The 27,990-nt window shown below is 40.3% G+C and overlaps 1 protein-coding gene and 1 long non-coding RNA gene across 4 annotated transcripts; both read left to right on the top strand.

Moving 5' to 3' along the window:
* Positions 1–8: 8 nt before the first annotated feature.
* Helb (DNA helicase B) lies at positions 9–27,755 on the top strand. Of its 3 annotated transcripts, XM_048360129.1 has the most exons (13): positions 9–220; positions 1,970–2,377; positions 4,116–4,285; positions 6,539–7,414; positions 11,039–11,216; positions 13,117–13,258; positions 15,870–16,024; positions 18,621–18,702; positions 19,410–19,469; positions 20,511–20,742; positions 21,905–22,048; positions 23,546–24,037; positions 26,718–27,755. In XM_048360129.1, exons 1-13 carry the CDS (start codon positions 37–39, stop codon positions 26,877–26,879), a joined length of 3,285 nt encoding a protein of 1,094 aa, XP_048216086.1. In that variant the 5' UTR covers positions 9–36; the 3' UTR covers positions 26,880–27,755. The 3 variants fall into 3 exon arrangements, with proteins under 3 accessions (XP_048216086.1, XP_048216094.1, XP_048216103.1); XM_048360137.1 differs by lacking the exon at positions 1,970–2,377; XM_048360146.1 differs by lacking the exon at positions 23,546–24,037.
* Positions 2,409–3,406, top strand: LOC125361596. The gene is made up of 2 exons (XR_007212968.1): positions 2,409–3,091; positions 3,307–3,406. It is a non-coding gene; the product is annotated as an uncharacterized LOC125361596 (long non-coding RNA).
* Positions 27,756–27,990: the final 235 nt, after the last annotated feature.

The following is a 27,990-nucleotide window of genomic DNA, read 5'->3' as shown; positions in this document are numbered from 1 at the left end:
GAGTTGCTTCGGTGGAGACTGCACTAAGTTCTGAGTATGGCCAGGTCCAACCAACCTCTTCGCCAATTGCTGGGACCGCTGCTCCCGCCGAAGGACGAGGGGGAGGAGGACTGCGATGATCCGGAGGAGGTGGAGGAGGATGAAGACTCGGTGTTTGTGGACGCGGAGGAGCTCTGCAGTGGGGGCATCAAGGCTGGCGGCCTCCCCGGGAGGCTCCGGGGTGAGCAGGGGTCTCTCTCCCAGGGATGGGTTTATGAGGGTGGGGAAGTATTTTCTCTTCCGGGATCTGAGTGACACCCGGGTCGCTGCTGTGTCGTAACCCGTGGGCTGGCAGTTTGCTGTTTCATCCTACTTAGGATAAAATACTAGCAATGTTGGCAGTGACTTTTGAGCATACACTAGTTTTTGAGCTTGCTCTTAACAGGTAGCATTTCATTTGATGGTCAGTTACTCAAGGAAGTTTTACAGTTGGAAAAACAGTGAATGTGCACCTCACAGTCCCAGAATAAAGACTTTTAGATACTCCCCTCTCCTGCCTGTAAGAAAAGTGAGGATGGCACCATTTCTATATTTGCAGTGTTCAGTTACAAATAGCCATTAACCACATATGAAAAGAAGCTAGTGCATCCGAGGAGTCGATTTTTAAAAAGTTTTATTTAGATGCTGGGAATGTGGCTTAGTTGTGCCATGTTTGACTAGCATGCATGAGGCCCTGGGTTTGATTCCTCAGAGCCACATAAACAAATACAATTCTTAAAATTTTATTTAAATTACATTTAAACAAAAAAATAAACTGAGTGCTGGTGGCCCACGCCTGAAATCCTAGCTACTCAGGTTGCTGAGGTCTGAGGATTGTGGTTCGAAACTATCCTGGGCAGGAATGTCTGTGAGACTTTTAACCTCCAATACAGCTGGAAGTAACAGGGTGGCTCAAGTGGTGGAGTGCTATCTTTGAGCAAAAGAAGCTCAGGTACAGCACATGATGCCCAGTGTTCAAGCCCGAGTTTGCCGCAGGGCAAAATATAAATTAAAAAAAAAAAAGCTCAGGTGGACAGCACAGGTTTAGACATAAATGTTCCAAGTGTCAGTAGAATGTCATTCATTCTTCTGAAGTTTTATCCGCTATCTCTCATGTTCCATGCATTTGGTGCTGGTGACACCAGTGAGAGAAAATAATGTTACCATTAGAAGGGAGCTCATCTATAGTGAATTTGATTTTTCCTTTTTTTTTGTTGTTTACTTTGTTGGTCATGGGGCTTGAACTCTGGTCCTGTGTGCTATCCTTGAGCTCTTTAGCTCAAGGCTAGTGTTCTACCACTTGAGCCACAGTGCCACTTCCTGTTTTCTGGTGGTTAATTGGAGATAAGAGTGTCACAGAATTTCCTGCTTGGGCTGGCTTTGAACTGTGATCCTCAGATCTCAGTCTCCTGAGTAGCTAGAATTACAGGCATGAGCCACTGGCTCGTTAAATGTTTCTTTAATCATAGAAGTAATTGTAATATTATTTGATACTTAAAAGAAATATTAATGACACAGATGTATCATTCCTTAGCTGAGGAAGTGACATTTAAGCTGGATCTATAGTAAATATAATAGCCAGTAAGGAGAGGAGAACATTTAAAGGAGAAAGTATTGGACAAAAGACCCTGTGGGGAGAGATACCATAATATTGTCTGAGGTCAAAGTATAAGGGAGAGAGTTGGTTCCAAAAGGAGAACAGGCAGACCCTTGCCATATACTGTGCTTACCTTTTGGAATACAAAGAGGACCGAAGCATAGTAGACAGCACAGAGTAATAGAGGGGGCCCAGATAGACAGGCAGGCAGAATGAATTGTTACATGTATCCCAGAAGGGATCTATATATGATGCTGTGTGGGAGGAGCATCAGAGAGAGGGGAATGGGTAATAAAACATCGGGAAAGAGGTTTGTGAGTTTCTTTAACATTCTCTTCCCCCCCACCCCTTTAGTTAACATTCCAGATGAATTCACTGGAGAGCAATGTAAAGTGCAAGGACGTTTTCCCATAACTGGTCCTTGGTGGCGAGTGAAGGTGCATGTGAAGCCGGCGGCATCCAAGAGTTATCAAGTTCAGGGGTATCCATCATACTTTTTACAGTCTGATATGTCACCACCGAATCAAAAACATATCTGCTCCCTATTTCTTAAGGAGTGTAAGGTCCCCTCTGAGGACATAATGAAGTTTTTAGCATGGATAAAGGAAGTATCCAGTTTTAAAGACCTGAACTTTGAAAATCTTAAGGAAACATTAAGAACTTTCTACAGAGAAATCCGAAAGGATAAAAAAAATTCTACACAGAGTGAACAGGGAGATTTAGAATCAGAGGGTAAAATGCGACTTCCTATGGAAAAGCAAAGTAAGTAAGATTTCTTTTAGTGAAGCTTTACTGTAACTGAGATGTTTTATGATGATGTTTAAAATATTTATATCAATATGGAGCATCTCTACTCTGAAGATCTAAAGTGCTCCAAATCTGAAGCTTTCTGTGCATGGTTATGATGCCACAAAGTGATGCTTTCTGATCGACATCCACGTTTTGCTTCATGCACAGAATTATTTAAAATACTATCTTAAGATTATGTTCAGGCTGTGTGTCGAAGGTGTGTATGAGACAAAATGGATTTCATGTTTAGACTTGGATCTCTTCCCCAGGGTATTATGTTTGTGCAGCTATTCCAGATTGTGAAAAAATAAAAAAAAATCTGAAAGATTTCTCCTCTCAAGGATTTCATATGAGACACTAGGCCTGTGTTTCTTTTTAAAATTGGTTTGAAGAAAATATATTGATGTTGCTCTTGAGTTCCTCATCTGTAGTGTGAAGGGATTGTGTATGGTATCTTAAGCTCCTTTTTGCTTTTCTGGTTCTTAGATGTGATTCTGTTACTCTGACATTGTATTCACAGAAAGTGCCTTGAGTCCTTAAGGAAAAGTATAAGCTGGGTGCCAGTGGCTCATGCTTGTAATCCTGGCTGCTCAGGAGGATCATGGTGTGGAAGCAGCCTGGCTTCAAATTGTGAGACTCTTCAATTCACAGCCTCCCCCCAAAAACAAACAAGCAAAAAAGCAGGAAGTAGGGACTGGGGATATAGCCTAGTGGCAAGAGTGCCTGCCTCGGATACACGAGGCCCTAGGTTCGATTCCCCAGCACCACATATACAGAAAACGGCCAGAAGCGGCGCTGTGGCTCAAGTGGCAGAGTGCTAGCCTTGAGCAAAAAGAAGCCAGGGACAGTGCTCAGGCCCTGAGTCCAAGCCCCAGGACTGGCCAAAAAAAAAAAAAAAAAAGCAGGAAGTAGAGCTATGACTCAAGTGGTAGTGTCCTAGCTTTGATAGAAAAAGGTCAAGGGAGAGAACCTAGGTCCTGAGTTCAAGCCCTAGGAGAGCACACGCACACACAAAAAATTAGTCTTTTTAAGGCAGAAGAGAGGGCAAGGCTATGAGTAATCCATTTTAGAAAGATTTATATCACAATGACTTAAAATAATTACTTTTTATCTAGACATATATTTGTACATATATATATGTACACACACAATTTTGACACATCAAATATGACCCCAAGAATGAAAGGTTTATCATTATTTTATTTTATTTTTTGTGCCAATAATGGGGCTTGAATTTAGGACCTGGGACTGCCCCTTAGCTTTTTGACTCAGCTAGAGCTCCACTTGATTTATTGCTTATTACTTGGAGATAAGAATCTCATACATTTTCCTGCCTGGGCTGGCTTTCCTGAGTAACTGGGACTATAGGCATCCAGTCTGATTAATATGAGTAAAATAGTACGAAAACGAATGTGTAAGTTATGCTTTGGACTTAGTTTTTATGAGTTAAAATTTTTATTCTGGTAGTGTTGCAAACAAAAGAAACAAGTAGTAATTATTTATGTACTTAAAGATCATAAAGTTTAATATTAATCACAATGAAAACTAACTCAGTACAAACAACAATTGTTATATCAGTTCTTTTGCTGCTTGAAGTACATTTTTGGATTTGATTGGATCTCTTAAACTGGTTGTGCTAAATGAGAAAGTCCTTCAAACCTTTTTCTAGGCTCATTTGTGTTTTAATTTGTTCTTTTCTGTTATCCTGCAGTTCCATTTATAAATGTAATGCGAGCTTTGCGGTTTCCAAAAATAATGGAATTCCTTCCAATTCTTCTGCCACGACACTTTAGACAGCTCATAAACACGGATTCTAGAGCTGTGTTGGAAGAGATAGAAAAGATTTTAGGTACAGATCCATGGAAGTTGGGATTTAGTAAAGTAAGTAAGACTTTTGTTCAACTTTTAATAATCTTCTGTAAGGCAAGGTCTTGAAGATTTGATAGGTTTTTCATTTCTTTCAATAGAAAATGTTTTGTGTGGATCCCATTGTTGATTTCTGGTTGAATTTTATAAGCACACATAAAACTTGATGCGTCAGTAACTCTTGTGCTTCTATAAAGTCAATACATTTATGAATGAAAACCAAAATCACAAAGCATATGACATTTAGATGATTACTACTGATTTTATTATATAATTGAATCTGACAGATGGTTTTCTTTAACAAAACTGTTATTTCAGCTTGAATATAGATCTTATTGAAGAGCAAGGTCTCATGAGTTTGGTAAATCTATTCTGTGTGCAGTGTAGTTTCCCAATTTCCAATATTAACAATTGAAAACTCCCATCATTCTAATGGGGTTTCATGATAGCATTTGATTTGTAGTTGGCATAACATCATTTATAAATGAGTCCATTTCTGTTCTTATTATTAGAGACTAAGAGTAGAAAAGTAACTGCAAGGCTTCATTGGTGTTGGAATCAAATATGGTACATTCAGTTTTCTTTTTTTTTGCAGGGGTGGGGCATACTGGGGCTTGAGCTCGGGTCTCATGTTCTTGCTTGACTTTTTAAAAAAACTCTTAGGCTGGTATTCTACTACTTGAGCCACACCTTCAGTTATGTCTTCTTACTTTAATTGGAGGTAAGAATTTCAGGGACTTTTTGTCTGGGCTGGCTTCAAAAATCATCAGATCTCAGCCTTCTGAGTAACTAAGAATACAGATGTGAGCCACCAAGCACTTGAAGTTCAGTTTTGATTATACTTCATTTTAAGGTAGTTTTCTAAGTGAATATACAATTAAGAAATTCTGAGAAATATTAGAATAATAAAATTATTCCTTATGTCATAGGACTGTAATGTCAGTGGACTGAAAAACTAAAAAAACTTACATTATCATTGTGTATTCATATGGTGGAGAAGAGAGACAGAGCTCCAAGGTGTAGAAAGAGAATAAGAATTTATCTTTTTGTTTAAAAGTTACCAGCCAGGCACAGATAGCTCAAGCCTGTCTGTAATCCTAGCTACTCAGGAGGCTGAGATCTGAGAATCTCGGGTTGAATCCAGCTGGGGCAGAAGAGTCCCTGGGTGAGTCTCATCTTCAAATAACCACTCAAAAACTGCATGTGGAGCTGTGGCTCAAAGTGGTAGAGCACTAGACTTGAGCAAAAGAGCTCAGAGACAGCACCTACGTCCTGAGTTCAAGACCCACAACTGATGGAAGGAAGGAGAGAGCGAGAGCGAGAGACAGAGACAGAGACAGAGGAAAGAAAGAAGGAAAGGAAGTTATTAGTGGCTCATATCTGTAATCCTAGCTACTCAGGAGACTGAGATCTAAGGATCATGGTTTGAAGCCAGCATAGGCAGGAAAATCCATGAAATGCTTATAACTAATTAACTCCCCAAAAAGCAGAAAGTGGAGCTGTGGATCAACTGTAAAGTAGGAGCCTTGAGCCTCTAGTAAAAAAGCCAAGAGATAGTGCCCAGCCCTGAGTTAAACCCTCAGTATTGACACAAAATAAAACAACAAGATTATAATGCTTTTATGAATTCTAATTTTAAAAGTTATACAGATCTTGGGGTTGGAGGTGTGGCTGAGATCATAGAGTACTAGCCAATGTGTAAAATCAAGCATCAGATACTTTGAATACCAGTCTAGGACAAAAAAAAAGTTACACAGATCTCTAATCACAGATCAGTTAATTAAAATATTTAGTGATGCTTTAGGCATATAATTTTGCAAAAGTATGCATCAGATACTGAGTTCAAATTCCACTCTAGGACAAAAAAGTTATGCAGCTCTCTAATCGCAGTGTAGTTAATTAAAAAAAAAACTTAGTGATGCTTTAGGTATATAATTTTTCTTCCAAATTTAGTTGAAATATGTATTTTTGGGGGGGCTAATAATCATTATCAAATAATATGTTAACTAATTGTCTTTTTTTTTCTTGGGCTTGGACTCAGGGCCTGGGCACTGTCCCTGAGCTTCTTTTTGCACAAGGGTAGCACTCTACCACTTGAGCCACAGTGCCACTTCAGGTTTTTTTCTGTTATGTGGTGCTGAGGAATCGAACCCAGGGCTTCATGCATGCTAGGCAAGCACATTCCCAGCCCTATTTTAACTAAGTCTCATAACATGTATTAATATTTGTAACTTTTATGAAGCAACTTGGAACTTTGTTTTCCTAAAGATTACCTACAGAGACCTGAAGCTTGTGCGCTGTGAGGCCAATTGGACAGCCTACTGTCAGTGCCCATCTCTTCTGCAGTTGATGAATAGTTTGGAGAAGAATGCGTTGGTCATCTATTCTAAGCTGAAGCAGATATGTAGAGAGTACGGGCACACGTATGTTGAAGAAGCTGACTTAACCTTAGGATTGTCAGAGGAAATGTCTTTCTATGATACTTGGCAGTCTCTGAAGTTTCTGAAGGATATTGGTGTGGTGACATATGAGAAGGGCTGTGTCTTTCCTTATGACCTTTACCAGGCTGAAAAGGGCATTGCTTTTTCCATATGTAGCCTGATACAGAGACCTCCGTGGCACTTACGTGTGGATGTTAAGAAGGTGTTAGCATCTCTCTGTACCACCAAACTGGAGGAGGTGAGAAATGAGGATGTGTTTGAGGAAAATAAACTTGGTGAAACAAGATTGGAAAGTTCCACAGACATTCTAAACCCACAGGATGGTGCTGACTTTATTTGGAATATTGAAAATGAAATTGATGGAGGAATCAATGAAATGCACCTGGATCAGGACCAGGTGGCAGCTTTGGAAATGATTTGCGCCAATGCTGTGACAGTCATCAGTGGGAAAGGTGGTTGTGGGAAGACCACAATCGTGAGTCAACTTTTTAAGTGCCTACAGCAACTGGAAGAAAGAGAAGTGGAAAAAGCATGTGAAGATTTTGAACAGGACCAGAATGTTCCAGAAGACTGGATTACCTTTACTGAGCAAAGTAAGCTGAAGATGGACAAGGCTATAGAGGTGTTGCTCACGGCACCTACAGGGAAAGCAACTGGCTTACTGAGAGAGAAAACGGGTTTTCCTGCTTACACGCTACATCAGGTAAAGGCTGCGACTTTGTATTTGTAGATAAAACATTTGTCTTATTGTTTTTCCTTTTAAAATATTTTTAAATTAACACAAAGGCATTTCAATTCAAAATATCCACTTATAAGCCATGGCTCACGCTTGTAATCCTAGCTACTCAGGAGGCTGCTATCTGAGGAATCTGGTTCAAAGCCAGCCCAGGCAGAAAAGGCTCCAAGAGACTCTTATATCCAACTAACCTCTCAAAAATAGTAAATGGTGCTGTGGCTCAAGCCTTGAGCACCAAGAGGCTCAGGGACAGCACCTAGGTCTTGAGTTCAAGCCCTACAACTGACAAAAACAAAAAACACAAAAGCCCGATTTATGAGTATAATGCATCTTGATCATTGTTACCCTTTCATCATTCTCCCCTTCTGTCCCAGTGCTACCCATCTCCTCATGTTACCTGGTTCCATTTTCATATATACATATTTGGTTCCATTTGTATATATATAAACCTCTCCAAAACATTGGTCTTAATGACAAACTTACGTCTTCCTTAAAATGATTAGTAGGGCCACTATTATCCCTCCCCTCTCCTCCCTTCCCTTTCTCTTCCCTACCTTCTTTCCCTCTCCCTTTCTCTTTCCCCTTTCCCTCCTTTCCTTTCTCCTCCTCTCCCACTTCCCTTCCCTCCCCTTCCTTATCCCCCGCCCTTCTCATCCTTCCTATGTTCCTCTTCCTTCCTCCTCTTTCTTGCTCTCCTTTCTTGCTCCCTCTCTCCCTCCCATTCATCCATCCTTCCTGTATTTCCTTGTCCAGGATGTCCTTGAAATTGTGATTCTCTCATCTTAGTCTCCTGGGTAGCTGGGATTACTGGTATGTGCCTTTGTGCTAGCTACACTTTTTGGTTTCTGAAGTTTACATAGTCAACTGAGGTCCAAAAATGTTAAGTGGAAAACCTCAGAAATAAACAGCTCATAGGTTTTAAAATTACACACTATTTTGAGTTGGTGTGTTGAAATCCTGTGCTATCCCACCCTATACCAGTTGGTGAATGTGTATCATCCTTCATCTACAGTATCTGCACACACACACACTTCTCACCTGTGGGGTACTTTATAGTTGTCTTGCTTACACGCTGACTGTCAAAGTATTACAGGGCATCCCTGTGCGCTTGGTGGTAACACATCTCCCACAGTTAACGGGGAATTATGGTATTAATTGAATATCCCCTGGGGTCCTGCCCTGTAATAGCTCATTATGTAGATCAGTGTTACTCAAAACAGACATTCTGTAAACTTAGTGTTTTGTAGTGAGATTGGAGCCAGTGCTATAACGTCAGTATACCTCTTCAGTCATTGAGAAAGTGATAGGATAAAAACAATGTCATCTGAACAAAATGTGCTTAGTAATTTAATTAGTTTAGATCCTGGCACTATGTCTGTCTCTCATAGGCACTGGTTACAAACATGTCACAGCCCACAGATGGTATTCTGCATGTCACTGCAGCTGGAAGGAATAGATACATGTATCTATGAATGAAACTCCTTGGAGGTGAGGACTTTGTCTTGTTTTGTTCTAGAATAGTGCCTGGCAGATAGTCACATAACCAGAACTTCAAATGTCAATGTACTTCAAATAGTATTGGCTTTAATTAAGAGTTGGAGTTTATTTATTTGTGTATGCTGTTGTTTCTAGGGTTTGAATTTAGGATCTCACATTCTTAGTTGGCTTTCTTTTCATGCAAAGCTGGTATTCCACCACTGAGCCACACCTCCTCTTCTGTCTTTTTTTTTTTTTTTTTTTGGCCAGTCCTGGGACTTGGACTCAGGGCCTGAGCACTGTCTCTGGCTTCTTTTTGCTCAAGGCTAGCACTCTGCCACTTGAGCCACAGCGCCACTTCTGGCCATTTTCTGTATATGTGGTGCTGGGGAATTGAACCCAGGGCCTCATGTATACGAGGCAAGCACCCTTGCCACTAGGCCATATCCCCAGCCCTCTTCTGTCTTTTTGGTAGTTAACTGGAGATAAGACTCTCACAGACTATTGTACCCTGCTGGCTTCAAACCATGACCCTCAGATCTCAGCCTTCTGAGTAACTCACATTATAAGCACAGACTACTGGTTACTGGCCATACTCTTGGGGGTTAAAGTTGGAAAGAGCTAGAGAGTTTTCTCTAGCCCTGATGTAACACTTTATACATAAAAAGTGTAAGTAGTTGGAAGATTTTTGAAGAGCTCTGAAGAACATGGAGGCTCAGATGAGGAGAAGATTTTTTGATATAGGGGAAAAGCCTTTCAAAAGGAATTAGGGAGAATTATAGTGTGTAGGGAGGGTTTGGGGTGGCCTCATTAATTGGAGTGAAGTCTGTATTTCAGAATATTGGAAATTCAACTTGGATTAGACACAGAATTCAGGCTTTACAGTTGGTGAACTATTTTGGCATTATTTGATTAAATTCTTGAAGAACCAGTGAAGCAGGTAGGTGGAGTCATCGTCCCCTTTATAGAAGAGCCAACTGGAGTTTTGAGCTTTTAACAAATTGCTCAGGCGCTCAGTAAGAGCCAGAACTAAGATACGAATGGAAACTTCTGATGCCCCAGTTTGTTGCCTTGCCCTGATTTCCTCACTCATCATAGATTCTGCATACCTGGTGAGGCACCTTGACCCTGCTTTGCTAGGGTGCCTTCGGCTCCTAAACAAGCAAGAAAAAGCGGGTTTAAGATGAATGGGATCACAGAGCCAGCAGATACCTCAACATTACTAGTACCTTTCTTAGAGGAGGGAGGAGAGACCTAGAGAAGACCATTGTAGCTTCTTGGTGGAAGGGTTATGATGAGTTTATGATTTTAAGCAGTATTTCTTCATGTCTGATTAGTTTGAAGGATTGAATGAGGAGAGCTACCAAAGAACAATTATTACTGAGTTTCATAGCATGCTCAACTCTGATCAATTGGTGGTAGTATGTTAGTATTTTTATTATCAAACTGATGTACAGAGAGGTTACAGTTTCATAGTTAGGCATTGGATATATTTCTTATACTGTTCGTTACCTCATCCCTCATACCCCCCTCCCTTCTCCCCCTTTCCCTTTCCCCCCATGAAGTGTTCAGTTCACTTACACCAAACAGTTTTGCAAGTATTGCTTTTGTAGTTGTTTGTCTTTATGGTCTCCCTTATTGGGAGTAATTAGTACAGGTTTAGGCAAGTCACAGCAGAGGATCACAAGAGCCCAATAGCTATACCTTTATGAACACATAAGATGATGCTAAGTGAAATGAACTCCATGTTATGGAAACGATTGTTATATCACAGTTGTAACTACTTTCAACATCCCATGTGTATCTGTAGCTTCTATTATTGATGATGTTCTTGTTTCACCTTCCTGTGGTTGTACCTACACTATCTCTGTAATCTTATCTGAGTATACTGGAAACCGTGTATTTTTTTGAAGGTTAAGAGGACCTTTCTTCCCTCCCTTCCTTCCTTCTTTGCACCCTATCTCTCTTCCTTCTTCCTTCCCTTCCTTTCTCCCTCTTCTCCTCCCTTTTGCCTTTGTTTTTCTCCTTGCCTTATTCCCATAGGAGTCTTGTTGTAGAATAATTTGCTGCTAATATCTTTAAACCTGACTTTAGACATACATATTCTACTTACAGGTCAATTACAGCTTCTATTTATGGGACAAAGTGCTGGTGAACAAGGATTTGCCGTGGAAATTTTCTTCGGTTAGAGTTCTGGTTGTGGATGAAGGGAGTTTGGTATCTGTAGGAATCTTCAAGTCTGTTTTAAAATTATTGTGTGAGCACTCCAAACTTTCTAAGCTTATTATCCTTGGTAAGTTAAAATATTGAATGAGTACTTTGGTTTCAAGCATCGTGGGTACTAGGTTGGTGACATCAGTTCATGGTGCCATTTGCTAAAAATGAAAAACCATTTTTTGGATGTCATGTCATGGCTACACAGAGTTCAGTCCAGCCACTCTTCTTAATAAGCTTGGGTTGGCCATTGTTTTGGTCAATGTAGTAGAAAGCTTAAACAATGAAATAGCTTTGGGAAGCTTTGTTGCTACATAGTTAATTGTTGGGTATTCAAATAGTAAGATGGCCTGGGGCTGTGGCTCACAATTGTAAGCCTAGCTTATCTTCACGTTAACCCAAAGTCTGAAGCTTAGCCTTGAGAAAAAGAGCTCAGGGATAGCACCCATGCTCTGAATTCAAGGCCCAGTACCGACACACACACACACAAACACACACACACACACACACACACACTTTCTCTCTCTCATGATTTGCAGTTAATAGCTTAAATTAGACTTCACCAGAATCCTAAGTCCCTCCAGTTCTGGTAAGGTTTAGTTGTATTCTATTGGTTTGTAATGGGTCTGTATACTATATAATGTAGTGTAGAAAATAATTTACAACTTACGAGTCAAATTTTAGGGCTAGGAATATGGCTTAGTGGCAGAGTGCTTGCTTAGCATGCATGAAGCCCTGGGTTCAATTTCTCAGTACCACATAAACAGAAAAGGTCAGAAGTGGTACTGTGCTTCAAATGGTAGAGAGTACTAGCCTTGCACAAAAAGAAGCTCAGGGACAGTGCTGAGGCCCTGAATTCAAGCCCCAGGACTGGCAAAAAAAAAAAGAAGAAGAAAAAGAAGAGTCAAATTCTGTATAAATACTGTTTTATCAGTATTTGAGGATAGTTGATAAGCATCTGATTCTGAATGGTTTAAACATTTTCCATTTCTGCCCATACACATGCACACATACACCTACATACACACACACACACACACATATATATATATATATATTTCTTAACTCTAGGATTTCTTATTTGTTTTAAAGATTTTTTTGTGCCAGTCTGAGCATTATTTCTGAGCTTTTGTGCTCAAGGCTAGCGCTCTACCTCTTGAGCCACTTGGCTTTTTGGTGGTTAATTGGAGATAAAGAGTCCCATGGACTTTTCTTCCTGGGCTGGCTGTGAACTGCAATTTGAAGATCTCAGCCTCCTAAGTAGCTAGGATTACAGGCACAAGCCACAGGGGGTTGCTTCAACAGATTTTTTTTTTAAATAGAGCAATACATTGTAATTATTATCAAATACATTTAGTTTATATTTCATGTATTTATGATATATACTCATAGGTCCTTCCATGCCTTGTATGATAATAAACAAGATGTCATACTTAACTAAATACTACATGTCTAAGGCATGATTATACATATTGGTTAAAATTCCTATCTTACAGAGTTTATGTACGATTAGAGAGGTTTAGTTCAGATTTTGTTACTTTATTGTTTTTTCATATCTTTTTTTTTTTTTTTTTTTGCTGGTCCTGGGCACTGTCTCTGAGCTAGCGCTCTACTACTTGAACCACAGTACCACTTCCATCTTTTTCTTAGTAGTTTATTAGAGATAAGTGTCTCATAGACTGCTTGGGTTGGCTTTGAACCGCAGTCCTCACATCCTAGCCTCTTCGGTAGCTGGGATTACAGGTATGAGCCACTGGTGCCCTGCTTTCACATGTCTTTCACATATTTTACATTATTGAACTTGGAGGTTGCTTTTGTTAAATGTTTAAAAAGTATTAAGTGTTCTTAAGTAATGATTTAAGGAAGGTTTTTCTGCCTGAGTTCTAATGATAGCATGTATCACTTGGAAGAAATAAAAATAATTTTTAAATTTTAGAATCTTACCCCAAATCTTCTGTATCTATTTACTTACTTTTTAGGTGATATTAGGCAATTACCAAGTATTGAACCTGGTAACCTGCTGAAAGATCTTTTTGAGACTCTTAAGTCCAGAAAGTGTGCTATTGAGCTGAAGACAAACCACAGGGCAGAATCACAGCTAATTGTGGACAATGCGACACAGTATGTAACTAGGATTTTGCATTGTTCTCTGTTGTGTTAGAAATAAAAGGTAAAATAAGTATGAAGGTTTGATTTAGAAGGACTCAGTACAATGCTTTTAGTCTTTTTTATGTGTTATTTCTTAAAGTTTCTGTTATAAAAGTGATATACAGAGGGGTTACTGTTTCATAAATCAAGTAAAGAATACATTTCTTTTTTGACAGTGTCACCACTTCCCTTGCTCTCTCCCATTTTTCCCTCCCATCCTCATCCACAGTTGTATAGTTCATTTTCAACATAGTGTCTAATGAGCACCACTGATACATTTGTTCACCCCTTGTCCCTCCATTTCTGTGTCTCCCCTCTTACCCTCCAAAGACAGATAAACAAAGAAGACAAAAAGAAAACAAAACAAAAACAGCAATGAATTAAAAAAAACACTCCATGACCTGGAGTTCATTTCGATATTATTTTATACAACAGATGCACATAAGCATATTGTGCCTTTGTGTTCCTCTCCTAAGAACATCCTCCTTTGGTCTTATGTGTGAATGCCTAGATCTCGGTATAATTTATCATGTCCCAGTGTGATGTGGATTATTATCAAGACATTAAGAAAAACAATGGAGGGCTGGGGATATGGCCTAGTGGCAAGAGTGCCTGCCTCATATACACGAGGCCCTAGGTTCGATTCCCCAGCACCACATATACAGAAAACGGCCAGAAGCGGCGCTGTGGCTCAAGTGGCAGAGTGCTAGCCTTGAGCGGGAAGAAGCCAGGGACAGTGCTCAGGCCCTGAGTCCAAGGCCCAGGACTGGCCAAAAAAAAAAAAAAAAAAAAAAAAAATACAACAAGAAAAAAAAAATACAACAAGAAGAAAAACAATGGAGTTGGATGTATAATGTTCTTTCCTGATAACACTTGAAAAAAAATTCTGCTTCTACCCAAAGATCACTTCATTTTTAGAAGATTGGCCATTTTAATATTTATGCAACATAGAAGAATCTAAAGCATATTTGATTTCTTAGAAGAAAGTTTTATGTGAAACTCAAGAATTCTTTTTTTTTTCAAATTGGCTTCAATTATACTTGGACAAGGTAGTTTCATTTTAACAAGTCCATTTATGTATATAGTGTATTGTGATCAGAGTCACCTCTTCTAATATTCTTCCCATCCTCTTTCCTTTTTCCAAACCAACCTCATCAAACTTCCTTCTTGCTCCATTTTTACATATACAACAAAATATTTTGACTGTATTCATTCACCCTTCCTCCCCCAGTCTGTTCATCTGCCCCCGTCCCAGTAGTACTTACATGCGAAACAAAACATATTTCAACCACCTACTATTTTTTCTGTTGAAGTGCTTGGTAATTGTTTAACGAGGCTTCCACCATGGTTCTCACACATGCATGCCTTTCAGTATCATGATGGCTCCTGCCATCATTTCTTCCCAGTATGATTGATTGAAGGATCCCTGTGACATACTAGGAAAAGCTCCTAAGATGTTGCATGTCTTGGGTCAGAAGCAGAACAAGAAATTGCTATGCTTCCTAGATCCCCACAAATTAAACCTGTGATATTTCCAGCAAGAACAGCCTTATTCATTGTGCTTTTTGCCCATTCAGCTCTAGTGTGGGCAAGATTGAATGTGGCACAGAAGGGAACCCACCTGTCAAGCAAGCTGCTTTTAGGTCTATATTGACAGCCAGTTGATCTTTCAGCTAACCTAAGGAAGGCTTTGTTATGATGAGGTACTTGTACCTCAGTGTCTTTTCTGATAGGATTTGTTTGTCTGGAAAAATACAAGAATGAAAGAATAGTAGGGGAATGCAAATAAATGTGGATGGTTGCTTCACTTGGGAAGGTGGGAATGGATATACAGAAGATAGAAGAAAAGAGAAGCATATGGTGCAAAGCATGGGAAGGTCCTCAACTAATGTAAGTTAAAAGGAATATGGCGCTGGTGGCTCACACCTGTAAACCTAGCTTCTCAGGAGGCTGTGATCTGAAGATCTTAGTTTGTAGCCAGACCAGGCAGAAAAGTCCATGAGACTGTTCAAGTCAGCCATCAAAAAGCTGGAAGTAGAGGTGTGGCTTAAACAGTACAACACCAGCCTTGAGTGAAAAAGCCAATTGAAAGTGCAGGGCCCTGAGTTCAAGTCCCAGTACTGGCATGGGGGAGGGGGGAAAGGAATATGGAACCAAATGCGTCCAGATCTGCTTCCCAGTTTCCCTGTTTCCTACTTTTGAGGCCTTGGGAACTCACTAGATTTGACTAGGCCCCAAATTGTTCACTTGTGCAGTGAAGGTAATACTTAATCTTGCATAGTTCTTTTGTGGGCTGGAGATGAGTAGGTCAAGTTCATAGCCTGGTACATCGTATCTTATCTATTACTGTTTTTCTGATTCTTTTAATTTGTTAGCAACAAGATTGATTGCTTAATATTAGTACCATAACTTCATCGTCTTCAAATTCTATTATAAAACTCGCTATTTATCATGCTTATCATGGCCCTTCCTTCCTGTTCATTATCTTTTAGCAGATATTATAAGGACATTAGACATAATCATATATGAAGATACATTTGCGGATGGTAACACTTTTGGTTTATGTGTTTTGTCTTTATTCAAGAATCTCCAGGCGTAAATTTCCAAACTTTGATGCGGAACTGAATGTGTCTGAAAACCTTTCAGTCCCCATCTCAATCCAGGATAAGACATTCATTTTCATTAGACTTCCAGAAGAGGATGTCAGTTCTCAGTCATCTAAACGTGATCAACAATCTTGTAAGTATAAACTTCTCTATGTAGGCTTAAGTATTTCAGTTTTATACTTTAGTTAATGAGTAAGGAGGTCAGATTTGGCCAGTGCCATCATTGGCCACAAGGCAGAGTTACACTATCTGGCATCTTGTTTTGATGGGTGTTCTTGAAATCCTAGAGAGGGGGGTGGACACTTGGCCTATGGAGGTGGGACTTAGGAATTCAGGCACACCCATCAAGACAACATGCCAGATAGTGCAACTCCCCATGTGGCCAATGATGACGCTGGCCAGATCTGACCTCCATACTATATTATTAAATGACTAGTTACAATTTTATTTGATGATACAGGCAAATATTTCCACTAGAAAAATAGGGTACCTATTTTTATAGTCAAAAAAGAAATTGGGGAAATGGCTTAGGAAATGTAAGACCCTGAGTTAAAATGATACAGAAGTGTTTAGAGTTTTCTTCAGCAACCTTCTTCCTTTTTCCTCTTCCCCTAAGACAACACATAAAGGTCACATACATAGCAAAGATTTAACTTTTTAAGCCTTATTATATCCACATGTAAACATATTTATCCTAGCTTTACTTAATTGGATTTTAAGCTGCATATCCACTTGTGAGTAGGTTTTTATTAAGTATACTAGAAATAATAGCTAAGGTTTATTCTCATGATAATGTATTAATGTAAATACTATTTCAGATGAGGAAGGGGGCTTTGGACCACTCATAACTAGCTTTCTTGGCCATTTTATCCAGATATCAGACCCCAAAGGCAGTGTATTTTTGCCTTGATCTGGTACCTATTCTTTACATTAATGAAAGTGAACTTTTAAAAGAAAAAGAAAGTTGGCCAATGCAGAATGGTAGCAAAGCTTAGCCTATTGTCTACTTTAATTAAAAGCCTCTTCTGGAAAATTAGTCTCTTCTTGAAGAAAAGTGAGTGACTATCCCTTAGAGAGGCATAAACTACCTCTTCAGTCATAATTAAGGTAGGGAGTAAATTATTGCCATTACATCAAGTATATTTTAAGACAGGCTTCATAGCCAGGCTAGTATTTCAGAGATGCTAAAATTGCATCTTAGAATCAATGGAGTTCATGTACTTGATCTTCAGCGTGTGGAGAGAGTGGACACACAAGGTGTGGCATGTTGCAAGTGCACACTTTATTCTGGGAGACAATGGAATTCCTGCTAATTCCAGGGCTTGGCTGTGGGAGGGGGGGCAGGTGAGTTGAAATGTGACAGTTTTCTGGAGATTATCCTCAATTTGTCAAATAAACAAAAACAAAAAAGGAAGCTGGCAAGTGGTTTTGTCTTCCTAGAGATGTGCTTTTAAGTGGCCCATGATTCATTTGCTACTAGAAATAGCATTAGAGCCTGAAATTTTCCTAGTCAATGTGTGTGTGTGCGCGCGCGAGCACGCACACTCCAATATTGGAGCTTGAGTTCAGGGCCTGAGAGCTGTCCCTTAGCTTTTTTGCTCAAGGATGGCACTCAGTGACTTGAGCCACAGCTCCACTTCTTGCTTTTTGATAGTTAGAGATAGGAGTCTAATGGACTTTTCTGCCCAGGCTAGCTTTGAAATGTAATCCTCAGATCGAAGTCTTCTGGGTAACTAGGATTTCAAAGGTGAGATTCTGGTGCCTGGCTCCAGATTTGATAGTCTTCTCTCCCTCTTTCACGAGCGATAGTTTGCTTTTTGTTTTGTTTAGTTTTGTTTTGGTGCCAATGTTGAGTAACTCAAAGAAGCCTGTTTTGTTAGTGGTGCAGTGTGAGGAGAAGTTAGAGTTGTATAGTGGGAGGCCAGCCCCTGCCACATTGGGAACATCACTTCCATGAATTTTCATTTTCACATTCATAACATGGTTGTAGTAAGTAGTCGAATAATAACCTAGGAGCTGGAAGGCTAATCTTTTAGTGGCTCGGTTTGGAGAGCTTGTGGGTAAAGGTGTGAGAGCAGTGGCCATTTTCTAGCCTGTATAAAAGAAAAGCTCAGTACTATGTACTGGTATGGTCACGCCAAATATCACCTCTGATGTAATGATACCACTTCACAGAAGTACTGTGAATATGTTGACTGAGATAACATTGAAGGCATTTATATAGATTCAATCATTCTAGTCAAACAGGGACTTGGAAAAATTTACCTTAGTAATTCAATTACACATCTGGTACTCAATTCGTTGTTTTGTTTTTCAAATTTTTATTATCAAACTGATGTACAGAGAGGTTACAGTTTCGTACGTTAGGCATTGGATACATTACTTGTACTGTTTGTAACCTCGTCCCTCATACCTCAATTCGTTTTTAAATCCAGCACCCACAAATCAAGAGTGCATATTCAACTGAGCTTATTCCATACAGATTTGGTGCCGTCCTGGCCAGTGGTGGGTCAGGATCTCTCTTGTGCACAGATGCCTGCAAGGCTTTTCTCCATTCCTCTGATTTTTCTGGCTGATTTAGGGGATGGTTGCCACCATGAACTTGTGTTCCATTTAGTGGGATATTGTTCCCAGGCCTCTGAGCAGCAATTCTGAGTTAAGTTCTCCGTAGAAATAGTGTTTCAGTATGATAGTTTTCAAAGTTAACTTTTTTTCTCTTTAATTACCAGACTTATATTCTGCAGTTAAAACTTTACTCCAAGAAAGTGACTTTAAAAAAGCAGAAACATCACAATTCATTGCATTTAGAAGGTAAAGCATTTACAGTGTTGTTGTTGTTGTTGTTGTTTTACTTTTTTTCATCCAGTATTTGACTCTCATTTAGTAGATTTGGATTTGAGAAACTTGTAATTCATCACTATTAATTCCTATTTCTGGGTTTCAGTGGCTCGTGTTTGTAATCCTAGCCTCTCAGGAGCCTGAGATCTAAGGATCATAGTTCAAAGCCAGCCAGCCAGTCTGTGAGACTCTTATCGCCAATTGATCACCAAAAAGCTGGAAGGGGAACTATGGCTCAAGTGGTAGAGTGCTATCCTTGAGCACAAAAGCTCAGGGACAGTACCCAGGCCCTGAGTTCAAGCCCCAGGACTGGCATACAAGAACATTCTCGTTCATACTTTGAAGTATCCCATTGTAAGATAATCAGAGAGGGCACTTTGTAAGCAGGGATTTTTCTACCAAGTACTATATTTTGGAACTTGCAGGAAATATCAGTGGGACAATAGTGTATGTGAAGATAAAAATTATGAAAAACTTTTTTCTAGAGGTAGGTCTGCCTGGAAGTATATCAGCTGAGGGTATAGCCCAATGGTAGAAGTGTTGTCTCTCATGTAAAGGCTGTGGATTTAATCCCTCACACTACAGTAATAATTATTAACAAATATAATAATACAATAAAATAAGTAATAAGCAATAATAATGAAGTCAATGTATAGTAATTGTTGAATTTCGTGTTTCAGGCAGGACTGTGACCTGATCAATGACTGTTGCTGTAAGCATTACACAGGCCGCCTCATTCGGTGAGCATCTCCCAGAACTGATATATATATTTTTTTTTTGGCCAGTCCTGGGCCTTGGACTCAGGGCCTGAGCACTGTCCCTGGCTTCTTCCCGCTCAAGGCTAGCACTCTGCCACTTGAGCCACAGCGCCGCTTCTGGCCTTTTTCTGTATATGTGGTGCTGGGGAATCGAACCTAGGGCCTCGTGTATCCGAGGCAGGCACTCTTGCCACTAGGCTATATCCCCAGCCCCAGAACTGATATGTTTGACAACAATCCCTTCCTGTTCTTGTGTTGGCATGGACTTAGCTCACCACATTAAAAAATCATTTTCTCTCATCCCTGCAGTACAATGTATATGTATGTATGTATATATATGTGTATATATACATATGTGTGTGTATGTATGTGTGCACATTATAGTCATATATACTTTTTGGTAGGGAGTGGAATGAGAAGAGAAATAAGGAATGAGATTTTCTTGGTAGTTTCCAAGTTGGCAACCTCCAGCTTCTCCAAGATCTACATAGGAAGCAAAGGAGAATTTTTCCAAGTATAATGTGCATGCCACGTTGCCAAGAACCTAAGTAACAGAAAAGCCCCTTCCTCCATGAATGGTGAACAGAGGGATGGGAATGTAGAAATGATGGGCACCAGTGGCTCCTGTCTATAATTCTAGCTACTCAGAAGGCTGAGATTTGAGGAACTCGGTTCAAAGCTAGCTCAAGCAGGAAAGTCCATGATACTCATCTTTCTAATTAACTGTCACAAAGAGCTGGAAGTAGAGCTGTGGCTCAAGTGGCAAAGTGCAAGCCTTGAGCAAAAAAAGCTCAAGGATAGCACACAGGTGGAAGCAAGCAAGCAAGAAGAAGAAAGAAGAAAAGAATGGGAAAAGAGAAAAAAAAAGTAAAGAAAGAAAAGGAAAGGAAGAAGGAAGAAAGACCTCAGAAAGCAGAGCATTAGATAATTGGATTGATTTGGAGTGGGAGTTGAGGTATTGATGTTTAAACATAATAAATACAAACCTTCCAAACTTTGCTCTGTTACTTCTTCCTAACCTAGTGACCACAAGAGGAGACTCATATTTGGAGTTGGTGATAAAATCTGTTGTACTCGGAATGCGTACCTCTCAGACTTGCTTCCTGAAAGTGACTCCGGTTCTCAGCAAGGTGATGACCAAGAAGCCGGAGGTGACAGCCCTTGTGGGACTCCTCGTGATTGTGCTAAAAATTATAAGAATGACCTTCACAGTGGAATTCGACTGTGCAATGGAGAAATATTCTTCATAAGAGAGGTAGGTCTTATACATCTGTGGTGTTTTTCTTGCCCAAGAATTAACTCAATATTGAATCAGACTGGAGTTGACATTCTTATTCTGTGTTTTCTGTCAAGGATTTTTGCATTCAGGTTCCTCATGAATATTGGTTTGTAACTTTTCTAGTACTTTATAGTTTTGGTGTTGGAATAATTCTGGCATAATTAAGAAGAGTCGAATTGGATGGTGTTCCTTTAAGTTTGAATTGCTTAAGTAACAAAAGTTCGACCCAGTTATCTTTACTTGCAGCTTAACTAAAGAAACTATAGGAGTAGTTGCCTTGTGTGTGTGACTGTGCAGACACCTTCCTAATTTTTCTTTTTGTTGTTGGGAGACCAGGACTCGAACTTGGTACTTGGTGTTTTGCTCATTGGCTGTTGCTCTACCAACCAAGTCACACCTCCATTATTTTGGTTTTGATGTACAGTCTCAATGTTGCCACTTAAGTCACACACTAGCACCTTTTGTTTTGCTAGGCAACCAAAAGTGGCAGAGTTGCCAGTCCTTTTAGTTTTAGTTATGTTTTAGATTGGGTCATAGTTTTGCCTGAGGCAAGCCTCAGACTGTGATCTTCCTATCTCTGCCTACTTGGATAACTGGGATTACAGGTATGAATCACTCCTTCTAGCAAGTTGGCTGAGACAGAATCCTGATATTTCTTTGCCCAGGCTGACTGTGAAGCACAATCTTTTATTATTGATGTTTTGGAGTATGTGCCATCACAGCTGGCTTCAGATTATAGCATTTAACAAAATCTGTAAGGAAAAATACTTTGTAATGTCTTACGGACTGAAAATATCCTTTTAGTTTATTAAAATGAATGTGCCTATATTCAATTGAGTATACATTTTAAACCTTAGAAATTCTCTTTCTCTCTCTCCCCCCTCTCCCTGCCCTCCCCCCCCCCCCACTGTACTGGGGTTAGAACCCAGAGCCTCAAGTGGCTAAGCACATTCTCTACAACTGAACTATTCTCTTCATTCTGAATCTCTTGAAATTTCTGTTGTAATGGATGTACATGGTATTTCACTTATGAAGTGCTTCTGTTTTATGTTCAGACCAAAGAAACAGTAGCGGATTTGCTAAATATACTTTATCCATATTTGAAGACACACAGAGTTTCCTTTGTTTTTGATGGCAGGATGTAACTGATATAACTTTCAGAAAGAAAAGACTTTTGACCTTAAGTAATATGGCTGGCTTGGAAGTAACTGTGGATTTCAGAAAACTAATGAAATACTGTAACATAAAACATGCTTGGGCCAGAACTATCCATACCTTTCAGGTAAGCCAGGAGTAGTTGCACTGTTTCTTTTTAATTATTGTTGCTGCAATTATGTATTTTTATTACAGTGCTGAGGACTGAAGCCAGGACCTGTGTACACTAGGCAAATGCTCTACAGAGCTATATCCCCACCCTTGCTTTTTCTTTTTCCTTTTTAGCACCTTTAAAATCAATACTCAGGTGTCCCCAGGCCCGTTTCCCACTTTGCTCAGAAGTGACTGCCCTATTTGATGTGCATCACAGGACCAGTGTGTACAAGTCTTGGCTTTGTTTTCAAGGTTTCAACAAATAGTGTCATTGTGTTTCTATCCTTCTGAAATTGCTTTTCTTTTTGGCATACTTAACTTTGTTGGGATTTACTTTGATATACATTTAATTTAGAAAGCTTGGATAAGAGCTTTTACCAACTTATGCTTTCCTGCTGACTCTGTAAGCCTTTCCCTTGTGTGTGCGCGTGTGCGCCAACTCGGGGCCTCTTGCTCTCATTCAGCTCTTTGTTCATGGTTGACACTTTACCACTTGAGAGCCACAATACAGTCCTGGTATTTTTGCTGGCTAATTAATTGGAGATAAGAATCACTTGAATTTTTCTGCCCAGGCTGGCCTCTGACTGAGCTCCTCAGACGTCAGCCTCCTGAGTAACTAGAATTAAGGCATGAGCTATGAGCACCTGGCTTTGCATTGGTTATTTATTTATTTATTTTTGCCAGTCCGAGGGCTTAAACTCAGGGCCTGAGCACTGTCCCTGACTTCTTTTTGCTCAAGGCTAGCACTCTACCACTTGAGCCACAGACCCACTTCTGGCTTTTTCTATATATGTGGTGCTGAGGAATCGAACCCAGGGTTTCATGTATGCAACGCAAGCACTCTACCACTAGGCTATATTCCCAGCCCCTGCATTGGTCATTTTTGAGATAGGGTCGGTCTCTTTTTGTGTCAGTGCCAGCCTTTGGTACCTTCATCCTATTTGTGCTTCCCCCATGTTACTGGGAATAGTAGCCACATGTTATTTCACCCAGCCATTTTGTTGCATTATTGCTGGGATAACAGCCATGTAACCACTGTGCCAGCCATTAGTTGAGATGGAGTCTTGTAAGCCTGACCAAGCTCAAATCTTGATCTCATCCTCTTCAATAGCTAAGATTATAGGTGAGTCACAGCCATGAGCTTCATTAAAATTTAGTAGAATGTCTTTCCTTTTTCTAATTGATTTTGCTTTATGTTACTTTCATTTTTTGTATGCTTTCTTGGATGTGATTATATTACTATGTAGCACCATCATGATTCTTTATATATACTGTTCATTTTATATACTATTCATGTTTTAACCAGTGTGAGTTGCGAAATGAATAAAAATCCTGTAGGTGGATGATTATGCTCTGGCCAGCTGGAATGTGGGGGAGCCTGTGAGGACTTAGCTCTGTCCCCCGGGTAAGCTGTCTGAACCCATGTACCAAGTATGCAGTGCCAAGGCTTACCCTGTGTTGCTGCCTTCAGGGCTCGGAGGAGGACACGGTGGTGTATGTGGTGGGCAAGGCAGGTCGCCAGCATTGGCAACACGTCTACACTGCGGTGACCAGAGGCCGCCGCAGAGTCTATGTCATCGCCGAAGGATCTCAGCTCCTCAGCACAATCAGGAAACCCAATATTCCCAGGAAAACTCGGTTAAAACATTTCTTGCAAAACGAGCTCAGCGATGGCCCTGAGGCTCCAGCAGATTTTGCTTCCCAGTCGAGTTGCTGTGGAGATGGGGCAGGACCTGGCACGCAGCCTTCAGCATTCCCCGGCCCTGCAGCCACTGCCAACATTGCCACCAATGGTGTCACCAGGGACAAGGACTCTCCCACTAAGAATGGGCCGTGGGCCTTTGCTGCAGAATGGCCTTGTCCCTCATCTGATGACTTGGAAGCAGATGAGTTTGTACAATCTCGAGGCTCCAAAAGAACCAGCGGGGCGAACGTCTCTGAAAGTCCAAGCAAAGTTCTGATGGTAGGAGTGATATTTGCACATGCGCTGCTGTTTTTAAATCTCACTGATGTCACTGTTTTTATATCTCCTTGGACTTGAACAACTGTAGTGTGATGTTAGACTTAGAAACAAGTGTTTTATCATCTCTGCCAAAGTTTTCCCTTTCCTGTGCCCACTGGATCCTAGTTTCCCCCTTGCTGCTCTAGGCAGCCTTGACTGATTGCTTGATGAACTTGATTGGTGGATGGTGACATTCTAGAAGAAAGCCTTCTCCATTGGTGCCTTCCTCCCTTCCTTGTCTTCTCATCATCCCCTCCCCCTTTCCCCTTCTTTCCACAACTCCCTTGAAATAGCTGGTTCTGGTGGTATTCTTGCAACTCTGGGAGCCTTGTCTTAAATCTTCTTCTTGACTTCCTTTCCAACATTTAAAAATCTTAGCAGCTGTTCCCCTTGGGTTTAGAGGCCCATCATGTGCCCTCCATTTCCTCATTCCTCTTCTCCAACCCATCCTCTAACTGGAGTCTCCCCAAATCTGTTCTTTCTTTGGAGAATGTATCTATACTTCTGATGTCAGCCACCCCTCACCCTTCTGCCAGCATGATTCCTTCAACAGTCTTAGCTCCTGACTGCCTCCCAGGTGCTGGGAACTTGGAGATCAGTGACTGACAGTTCTCATTGTGTGCTGACTGCCTGCACTATAGACAGACAGCTCTAGACATGACTTGGTAACTCATGAACTGTGCTGCCACTGACATAATTAACCCACATCTTCACTTATGTCTGATCCTAGGGATTGACCTTTCTGGAATCATAGCCCAACATCTTGCTCTCACTTCAGATTTCCCCATAACTAACTTGAAGTTTTGGAGTCAGGTTAGCCTCAATTCTCTATCCCTAGGTCATATGGTGCCTCAGGGTGTTTGTTTTTTTTTCCCCTATTCCATGTAATCTGCCATGTTTTAGATCTTTTTCTCATTGTTTTGAAGAATGAATGACCTAGCAGCTTTCCCCTGCCTTGTTCCTCGTCTCCTAATACTCCACATACACTGTTTGATCACAAACCATGGGTGCTCAGCACATCATCCTTTGTTTAAAAGAATTCAGTGGCTCCGATTCCTTGTGCTTACACAAGGAAGGCACTGTTTAGCCTTGGCATTTGAGGTCTTTCTTCATTTGATTCCATATTTCCCAGCATTATTTCATTTCCTACTGTTTTTTTTTTTTTGTCAAACTGATATCCTAGTTCACTGAGGAGATCAAACTTTTCCTTATCTCTTTCTTTCTGGCTCTTGCATTTTGGAGATGGAGCGTGTAGAACTTGTTGAGTAGATAAGAGGGGGTAAGATAATGACCTCGAATGATTTCTAGATTTCTGGTTAAAACAATTCAGGGAATGGCAATATCATTGCTTAGGATGAGAAGAAAAACATGAGAACTTATGTATGCACACACACACACGTATGTGTGTGTGTGTGTTCTGGTACTTGGGCTTGAAATTGGGGCTTTATTCTTTCATTTGGCTCTCTTGCACAATTCTGGTACTTCACCACTTTGCCACACATTCATTCTGCCTTTTTTGGTGCTTAATGGAAGTCTCTCACATTTATCTACCTGGGTTAGCTTTGAACCTCATTTCTCAGATCTTAGTCTCCTGAGTAGCTAGGATAATAGACATGACCCACTGGTGCCTAACAGAAGTTTGTAAGTATACTCTAAAATAATATAGTAGATACATAAGCTAGTAACATATATAATACAGTACATTTGCTTATACCAGCATCATCACATATTTGTGAGAATTGAATTGCATGAGGCCAGAGATAGGGAACATCTTTTTTTCCCCATCTATGAAGTTATGGTAGAACAGACATATAGCTTCTTCTTAAGCTTTTTGCCACCTGCCCATGGCCAACTGCCTATATTATAATTTTGTATGGCCCTCAAAAATGTTATAAATGTCCCATGAACTTTGGAAGAAAATGGTCCTCACTCTTGTAAGTGGGCACTACGAGTTTTTCAGTTCTGTTATAACCTTAGGGGACCCTGCTGTATCTACAGTTCTTCATCACTGACCAAATGTCATGGGATACATGACTAACCTGGTGACTGGGCTAAAACCTTCAAGCCTTTTTTGTTATTATTGTTTTGTTTTGCTTTGTGCCAGTCCTGAGGCTGAACTCAGGGCCTGGGCACAGTCCCTAAGCTTTTGTGTTCATGAAACTAGTGCTCTACCATTTGAGCCACACTCCCAACTTTTTAGTGGTTAATTGGAGATAAAAAGTCTCACAGCCTTTACCTGCCAAGTCTGGCTTTGAGGCATGATCCTCGGATCTCAGCCTTCTGAATAGCTAGGATTATAGGCGTGAGCCACTGGTACTTGGCTTTGAAGTTCTTAATATTAGAGGAGCAGCACACATTCATTTTTATTTTGAACTGGGCTGCTGAGTTACATGAGTCTTTGAAGTCACATGACTCTACTTATTTAGTGAAATCACCATGTGGAGTTCTGAGGGTACCACAGTGAGCAAAGGCAGATTTGATGCTCTGAAAAGCTGGCAGCCAATGAGCTGATTGCTCATGACTTGCAAGAGTTGGGAGAAAGGTCTTATTTCTTATTTAGAAGCAGTCAGAGGGTATGGAGGTATTTAGGGTAGACTGATTATGTTTTTAAATATTAATTTTACTTTTATTTTCTTAACAGGTAGAGGAATCATCTCCACAAGTGTCATCTAGACTTCAGAATTTGAGACTAAATAATTTAATCCCTAGGCAACTTTTTAAACCCACAAATGGTCAAGAAACAATAAAGCTGGGCTTGTTGGTTTCTACCTGTAATCCTGAGTCTGAGGCAGGAGAAATGTGAGTTTGTGGCCAGCCTGGACAATGTAACAAGACTATTCCAAAACAGAACAAAAGAAAACACGACAACAGCAAAAGATTTACTGCAGATTGCTCAAAATAATTCTTTTAGCTTTATAGTTTCAGGATCAAAGATATTTTAAATTTACTTGGTCAGAGGAGAAACAATGATTTCATGTCATCATGAGAATTTGTAGCATTCAACATAATTATGAGAGAAGATACATATGTTTAGAAAGAGATGGTACTTTAAAAACAAAAGCATTCGTAATTTTAGGATTCATGCCTTCTATGATCGTGGTTGGTTGTCTTTGTCAGTGGATTGAATCGGTGACAAAGATGAGCCATAATTGCTTATGGACACATAAGGACATCTTGTCTTCTGCAAAGAGGTCATTTTGCAGGTTGTCACTCACTTTATCACAGCTGCTAGGGCCGAGCACCCTTGGGACACTTCCTGGCCATGCCTTCCTAGTTAGCAGAGCATTGCTTTGAATGTATCCCATTTTAAGAAAAATCAACTTTTAAATTTATGTGGCTAAATGGTGCCATGATTTGAATATGTCCCTAAGCTTCATTTTGTCCCCAAATGCAACAGAGTTGGGAGGAGAGGCCGAAGGAAGGCTGTTTAGGTCATGAGTGGTTAGTTATTGTGAGAGTGGGGTCCCGATAAAAGCAAGTCTGTCTACTTTCATGATATGACCAACCAGGAAAGCCTGCCCAGATGCCAATATCCCGACACAGGCATACTTGGATTCATTGTACCTCTCAGGTGTTATGTAATATACAAATTGAAATTATGTGGCAACCCTGTGGGGAGCACAGGGTTATGCATCTAATTGTTTTTTTTTATTTTAAGCAATAAATATGTTTATTGGTGGTGGTGGTTGTTTTGTGTGTGTATCAGACAGGCTTGAATTCAGGGTCTGGGCAAAATGTATTGGTTTTTGGTTCAAGGTTGGCATTCTACCACTAGACTCACAGCTTCTCTTTGGCCTTTTTTCCCCCCTGGTTAAATGGAAATAAGGGTCTCAGAGACTTTTCTCTCTGGGCTGGCTTTGAGTTGCGATCCTTAGCTCTCAGCTTCCTGAGTAGCTAGGATTATAGGCATGAGC

The sequence above is a fragment of the Perognathus longimembris genome, chromosome 1, assembly GCF_023159225.1.
Source record: "Perognathus longimembris pacificus isolate PPM17 chromosome 1, ASM2315922v1, whole genome shotgun sequence".
Taxonomy (NCBI): Eukaryota; Metazoa; Chordata; class Mammalia; order Rodentia; family Heteromyidae; genus Perognathus; species Perognathus longimembris.
This window is presented reverse-complemented; position numbering and strand designations above follow the sequence as displayed.